This window comes from Chiloscyllium plagiosum, chromosome 4, assembly GCF_004010195.1.
Source record: "Chiloscyllium plagiosum isolate BGI_BamShark_2017 chromosome 4, ASM401019v2, whole genome shotgun sequence".
Classification (NCBI taxonomy): domain Eukaryota; kingdom Metazoa; phylum Chordata; class Chondrichthyes; order Orectolobiformes; family Hemiscylliidae; genus Chiloscyllium; species Chiloscyllium plagiosum.
In genome coordinates this window covers 137356884-137364775 of record NC_057713.1, presented here as the reverse complement: position 1 = coordinate 137364775, position 7892 = coordinate 137356884, and the positions used below count along the sequence as shown (strand labels likewise).

Sequence of the window (7892 nt, the reverse complement as noted above, 5' to 3'; positions counted from 1 at the left end):
GTGCAGGTTATGTGGGTTATGGGGATGGGTCTGGGTGAGATACTCTTCAGAGGGTTGGCTTTGACCCTTTGGGTCAGATGGCCTGTTTCCGTACTGTGGGGATTCTGACTCTATGGAGGGACAGGTAGTGGTTACGGAGCTCATGTCTAAGGATTCTTATTACCTGAACAGTTGATGTAGGTTTAACAACACGGTGTTAAAAGAATGCTCTGGAAACAGGAAGCCATTCTGAAACTCATGATTAAATGTCTAATTTTAATGCAGTCATGCAGAAATAAAAATGTAATTTAAACATTTCAAATATATTATCCAATAGATAAAAATGCAAACTCTACCCACATATTATTATAATCCTTATTTTCCATCTGCAGAGTTAATGGAAAGATTTGCTCATATAATTCCAGTTGACAAATTCTCCAGAATCTAAATTCAGGAAGTTTTAAATTATAATGAAATATTCAATTTTGTCATATTGCCATGACCAATGCCACTTCACAAAATGATTTACCCACAGGACTTAGTCACTGGAAAAGTCTTTATCTTCTGCACTGCTTGAAATAGTTGATATAACCTTTCCAGTAACTATCTCAGATGCAAACATTTTCGAGAAAGTTCTTAGGAGACTAAAGGACATCAAGGCACAAGCATAATTTTTAAAAACCTATTGATAATACCCAACAATATTTACATTAACTGTGTAAAACATTTTTCAAATTTCACAATTTAGCTTACAATAAAAGCACTTGTGGATTGTGTAGGTACATCTGTTTTGACAAACATGCAATTTGGTTTGTTATGGTCTCCTGTCCACTGAAAACAAAAAGGAGTTAAGAATAAAAGTTAAACCTTAGCTCAGCTGAGGTTCTGAATTTTTCTATGACAACTGATTCTGCTATTTCCTGACTAATCTCAACCCAGCTGATGCAGTCTTAACACGAGGTGAACTTAGATTTGTCATGTACTTAATGCAGAGTACTCATTCAGCAGTATGAACTTTGGTGAAATCCAAGTAAAATTAGTTACATTTCCCTACACTTCATTATCTTTTTCCAGTATCAGGAACATTCAAAACTACTTTGTTTTTGCATTGTGACATAGCATGCTGGAAGAACCAATGCAAGATTACAAAACTTTCCATGCTCCTGCTGCTGTAGGTGGTTTATTGAGTGAAGATAAATATTCCTACATTTCTACAAGGAGTCTTATCTTGTTATATCAAAAGCAAAACTGCTGGAAATATTCAGAAGATGAGAACCTTTCATTTTGATCAGCAATGTTGTCTTTGCTTTTCTCTCCAAAGATGTTATCTCACCAACTGAGTACTTCTAGCAATTTTTGTTTTTATTTGAGATTTCCAGCATCCACAGAATTTTGCCTTTGTACTGAAGGTTATTGCCTTAATAATATAGATCATGGACAATGCAGCTTTAAAACAGTTTCTGCTTCATTTAAAAAAACAAAGTGCTAGAAGCCAAAGTCTCAAAGAAAGGCACTTAGTATTGCAGCTTCCAGAAAATAATCTGTTTATCGTCCCCTCCCGTTATGATGCTGCTGCAATGCTCATTCATCCAAAGACATGTCACGGCACCTGACAACAGAAAAGAAAATAAATTATGTCAATTTTTTTTAAAAAGAAACAATTCCTTTGGCTATTTCCAATCTTTAAAGATAGAAAAATGGAGCGGTTTATAAATAAATTGCAGAGAACAACACAAAAGAGCCACACTTCCGATTAAAAATAAATTAGTTTTATTCTCTAAACTCCAGCAGATACAAGCTCTTCCGCAAAAGACCAGCTCCCCTCCAGGTATTAGTCTAGTAAATCTTTTCTGAACTGCCTCCAATGAATCCTTCCTTAAATAAAGTAACCAATACTGTTCACATTACTCCAGGTAGGGTCTCCCCAGTGCCTTGTACAACTGAAGCATAACCTTCCTAATCTTGCATTGAATTCTCTGTGCAATAAATGATAACATCCTATTAGCTTGTCTAATTACTTGCTGGACCTGCATAGAAGCACGAGAGCCCTCCCATTCCCTCTGCATCTCAGAACTCTCCAACCCCCAAGCAATCAGATAATACAGGTTCACGAACAGCTTCTTCCCTGCCGTTATTAGGCTGCTGAATGCACCTCTCTAACTTCAAACAAGATTGGTCTTACTAATGTTGATCTGGTGTTGTGCACTTCCTGTACACCTGTGACCTTGTCTGCCTCACTCTGTCTAACCTTCTTATGATCCGCCAAGGACATGCAGGTCCTCGGCCTCTTCCATCGTCAGACCATGGCAACACAACGCCTGGAGGAAGAGCGCCTCATCTTCCGCCTAGGAACCCTCCAACCACAAGGGATGAATGCAGATTTCTCCACCTTCCTCATTTCCCCTCCCCCCATCTTTTCTCAGTCCCAGCCCTCAGACTCAGCACCGCCTTCTTGACCTGCAATCTTCTTCCCGACCTCTCCACCCCCACCCCCTCTCCGGCCTATCACCCTCACCTTAACCTCCTTCCACCTATCGCATTCCCAAAGCCCCTCCCCCAAGTCTGTCCTCCCTACCTTTTATCTTAGCCTGCTTGGCACACCCTCCTCATTCCTGAAGAAGGGCTTATGCCCGAAATGTCGATTCTCCTGCTCCTTGGTTGCTGCCTGACCAGCTGTGCTTTTCCAACAACACATTTTTCAGCTATGATCTGTATGTGTCTGTTTGCTGTGATCTTCCTGTATGCCTCACAAAACAAAGCTTTTCACTGTACTTAGGTACATGTGACTACACTAAATCAAATCAAATGTGGCTTTCCTCCCTCCTGCCAAACTGCACAATTCCACACGATTCTCCATTTGCCAGATCTTTGCCCCCCACCTTGAAAATACACACCTATCTGTACATATTTGTAGCTTCCTCAGGTTCACTTCACAACTTACTTTCCACCTTTGTGTTGTCAGCAAATCTGATAAACATACCTTTCAGCTCTTTACACAAGTCATTGATGTAACTTATAAACAGTGGAGATTCCAGCATCCAGCACACCACTTATTACATCTCTCACCTAGGACTTACTGTCCTTGACTTCCTGTTAATAAGTCAATCTTCTATCCACACCGAATCCATGAGTTTTCATTTTTCATAATAGTCTTTAATGTGGTAACTTAATAGATGCCTTATGGAAACCCATGTTTAAAAAAGGGTGCAGGCAAAAGATAGGCAATTATAGTCCAGTTAGCTTAACATCTGTAGTCGGGAAAATGCTGGAGGCTATCATTAAAGAGGAAATACTGAGATATCTGGATGGAACGGGTTCCATGGATTCAGGAAGGGAAGGTCATGTTTGACAAACTTACTGGAGCTCTTTGAGAATGTAACAAGTGCAGTGGATGGAGGGGAACAGGTGGATGTTGTATACTTGGATTTCTGGAACCTGCATAAACGACTCATCCATAAGATAAGAATGCATAGAGTTGCGGGGAGTGTACTAGCATGGATAGAGGACTGATTAACCATTAGAAAGCAGAGTTCGGATAAATGGTTGGAGATCAGTGGTGAGCAAGGTGACATAGGGCCTGCAACTGTTCATGATATATAGAAATGATTTGGAAGAGGAGACGCAATGTAACGTATCCAAGTTCGCTGATGACACTAAATTGAGTGGAAAGGCAAACTGTGCAGAGGATGTGGAGGGTCTGCAGAGAGATTTAGCTTTGGAAAGGTTAACTGAGTGGGCAAGGATCTGGCAGATGGAATACAATATTGGCAAATATGAGGTTATCCGCTTTGGAAATAAAAATACTAGGTCAGAGTATTATTTAAATGGTGAAAGATTGCAGCAAGCTGTTGTGCAGAGAAACTTAGGAGTGCTCCTACATAAAATCACTTAAAGTTGATTTACAGGTGCAACAGGTAATCAGGAAGATAAACAGAATATTGGGTTTCATTGCTAAAGGACTGAATTTACGAGCAGGAAGGTTCTGCTGTGATTGTACAAGGTGTTGGTGAGGCCGCACCTGGGGTATTGTGCACATTTCTAGTCTCTTTACTGGAGGAAGGATTTGGAGGTGGTGCAGAGGAGGTTCATCAGGTTGATTCTGAGCTGACGGGGTTACCCCATGAGGAGAGGTTGAGACACCTGGGACTATAGCGGCTAGAATTTATAAGTATGAGAGGGGATCTTATAGAAACACAAAATTATGAAAAGGATAGATAAGATAGAGGCAGGCAAGTTGTTTCTGCTGGTGGGTGAGACTAGGACTAGGGGACATGGCATCAATATTAGAGGGAGTAGATTTAGGACAGAGATGAGGGACTGCTTTTCCCAGATAGTACTGAATCTATGGAATTCTCTGCCCAAGGAAGCAGTAGACGCAGCTTCATTAAGTATATTCATGACACAGTTAGATCGGTTTTTGCATGATAGTGGAATGAAGGGTTATTGGGATAATGCAGATAGGAGGAGCTGAGAGGATGGATAGATCAGCCAAGATCTCAATGAATGGCAAAATCGGCTTGACGGGCCAAATGGCTTCCTCCGGTTTCTATTACATAGAACATAGAACAATACAGCGCAGAAAAGGCCCTTCAGCCCTCGATGTTGTACTAACCTGTGAACTATTCTCAGCTCATCCCCCATGTGCTTATCTAAGGATTGTTTAAATCTCCCTAATGTGGCTGAGTTAACTACATTAGCAGGTAGGGCATTCCACACCCTTACCACTCTGCGTAAAGAACCTGCCTCTGACATCTGTCTTAAATCTATCACCCCTCAATGTGTAGTTATCACCATTGTTAACAGCTAACCTGAGAATGCAACTTTTTAAAAAATAGGTTTTATGATTTACACAAGAAAGAAGTGAAACTATCACTGTATTCTAACAGATGAAAGGCTTAACAGACAATCAATTTTTCAATGTATAATTTCAGTTACATCACACTGTAAATTTTTGCTATAAATTCTGTGTTAGGATTGAGCCCTCAGCTATCACCTGATGAAGGAGCGGTGCTCCGAAAGCTAGTGTGCTTCCAATTAAACCTGTTGGACTATAACCTGGTGTTGTGTGATTTCCCCAGTCCAACACCGGCATCTCCAAATCAAATCCCCTCTCAGCCTTCTTCTCTCCAATGAGAACAGGTTCAAATCTCTCAGCCTTTCCTCATAAGACCTTCCCTCCAGACCAGGCAACATCCTGGTAAATCTCCTTTGCACCTTTTCCAATGCTTCCACATCCTTCCCGAAGTATGGGGACCAGAACTGTCCACAATATTCCAAGTGTGGCCACACCAGCGTTTTGTATAGTTGGAGCATGATATTGTGGCTCAATCCCTCTACCAATGAAACCTAACACACTGTATGCCTTCTTAACAGCACTGTCCACCTGGGTGCAACTTTCAGGGATCTATGTTCATGAACTCCAAGATCCCTCTCCACATCCACACTACCAAGAATCTTTCCATTGATCCAGTACTCTGCTTTCCTGTTATTCTTCCCAAAGTGCACCACCTCACATTTAGCTGCATTGAACTCCATTTGCCACCTCTCAGCCCAATTCTGCAGTTTATCCAAGTCCCCCTGCAACCCGCAACATTCCTCCACACTGTCCACTATCCCCCGACTTTAGTGTTGTCTGCAAATTTACTAATCCATCCACCTATGCCTGCATCCAAGTCATTTATAAAAATGACAAACAGCAGTGGTCCCAAAACAGACCCTTGTGGCACACCACTAGTAACTGGACTCCAGGCTGAATATTTTCCATTATGATGAACCATCTATTGGTTTGTCTTTATCCACAGCTCACTACCTCTTGAAAGAACTCTAAATAATTGGAAGCTACTCTGACTGTTATTCTAACATTGCTGTCAGACCAGAAATGAGAATATAAATTATGACAATGAAACATATAGAATATTTAGTGTTTATTGATATAGTGAATTCCAATATAGATTGTAGAAGGGATTATAAAAAGCTAGGCATTCAGGAAGGAATGTTATACAAACATAGTAACAGAAATAATTTAGATGTCTTCGGAGAATTTGCGAAATGCGAAGTGAACATAGAAAAACCTATGGTGATGTCCTACCTGAATGTGCAAATATTTTTTCAGTAATTTTTGCAGCCATCAGATCCCATACTAAAAGTTCACCAGATTGGCTGCCTGAGAGAACGGTGTTTCCATCCCAGCAAAAACACCTGAAAAAAGAGCGCTGCCAGTTTATAAAAATCGCCAAATTTGTTTAAATGGAAAAATATGCAATGTATTCTATAACAGAGTTATATTCAAACTATAACTTCAATTTTGTTAACATAGACACCAGAGTTGTTACCTTTGTTGTTGATCTGTGTGTAAAGAGGAGATCAACATTCCTGTCTGTACATCAATAACTTTCAGATAACAGTCTTCTCCCGCACTGAGAACATGGCGACTATCTGTAATCATACACTCATTCAACAGCTATTCAAACTTACTGAAATTTTAAAGCTGTGTTTCATTAGGTCAGGATAAGATTAAGTTGCATTTAAAAATTTGCTAACTGTATTAGTTAAGTACAGATAATAAGCAAGTGCTCTATGAAACAGATTCCCTACAGTGTGGAAACAGGCCCTTCGGCCCAACCAGTCCGCACTGACCAAATAGTTAATGATAAAAATTCAGCACATTTGGATTAGAAAGCCGTGACCTCAATAGTATGGCAGTGATTAGATCATATGTTCATAATTAAAACAAACCATTATGCATTTAAAAAACATTGCACAGTGTAAGACTATGCAATGAGGTTTATATTTGATAAAAATATATTTAAAGCTGAAACATACCAGGGCTGAATGCAACATCATTGACAGTGCCTAAATGACAAGGGACTTGATGTAAAACAGTTAAGGTGGTGAGGTCCCAAATACTAACAGTCCCTTCCTTGCTGCCTGAAACAAGCATTGTGGCGATAGGATTCAGGTTTATTGTATTTACCTGTCAAAGAAAATTCAAATCAAGTTACTTTCATCCAAACAGAATGAACCCAGGATTTTCTTTCATATATTATATACAAGCAAACAAGATCTGCTGGGGACTTTAGAAATATTTATCAGATTCTGATATTTGTCCAGCATCAAAAGAAACAATTTTTAAATAATTACAGAGCAATTAATCTTGCACAAGTTCATCAAACCGTTGCTGTGTTAAACAAAAAGCTGCACCATTTGTCAGGACAACAAAGCCTTGCATCTAAATCTGCAGGAATCTACAATTCACATACATTTGCTGATTTCCTAATTAAAGTTGTATTTGTAGATGCCATGATTCTGTCACGTTCCCCCTGCTGCCCATGAGAATGGATATTCACAATGAGATTCTCCGAGTTATTACAGTGCGGCTGCAGTCAGCTCAGACACATGTTCGTAACACAGGAGATCACTTAACCCCATTACACAAATCCTGTTTTTCAGCTTTTGGTCTGGCTTTGGCGGCTATGGCAATGCAAGTGAATATTTAAATTCTTCTTAAATATTACAGGAATACCACACCTAGTCACCCTTCCAGGCAGAGTGTTCCAGATTCCCAGCAGGTTCTTGGTGGAAGCACATTATCAACTCCCCCTTAGTTTTATACATAGAACATAGAAGAATACAGCGCAGTACAGGCCCTTCGGTCCTCGATGTTGCGCCGATCCAAGCCCACCTAACCTACACTAGCCCACTATCCTCCATATACCTATCCAATGCCCGCTTAAATGCCCATAATGAGGGAGAGTCCACCACTGCTACTGGCAGGGCATTCCACGAACTCACGACTCGCTGAGTAAAGAACCTACCCCTAACATCTGTCCTATACCTACCAACCCTTAATTTAAAGCTATGCCCCCTCATAATAGCTGACTCCATACGTGGAAAAAAATTCTCACTGTCGACCC

At 40.3% G+C, this 7892-nt stretch overlaps 1 protein-coding gene across 1 annotated transcript in view; it reads right to left on the bottom strand.

Annotated features, from left to right (window-relative positions):
* Positions 1–235: 235 nt before the first annotated feature.
* The window catches only part of nsmaf (neutral sphingomyelinase (N-SMase) activation associated factor), a 98340-nt gene continuing 90683 nt past the window's right edge, over positions 236–7892 (bottom strand). The window contains exons 27-30 of the mRNA XM_043689321.1: positions 6802–6952; positions 6312–6414; positions 6068–6177; positions 236–1588 (exon numbers count right to left, since the gene is read on the bottom strand). Coding sequence (XP_043545256.1) covers positions 1494–1588; positions 6068–6177; positions 6312–6414; positions 6802–6952 — 459 coding nt within the window. The 3' untranslated portion in view covers positions 236–1493. The remainder of the gene's footprint in view (positions 1589–6067; positions 6178–6311; positions 6415–6801; positions 6953–7892) is intronic.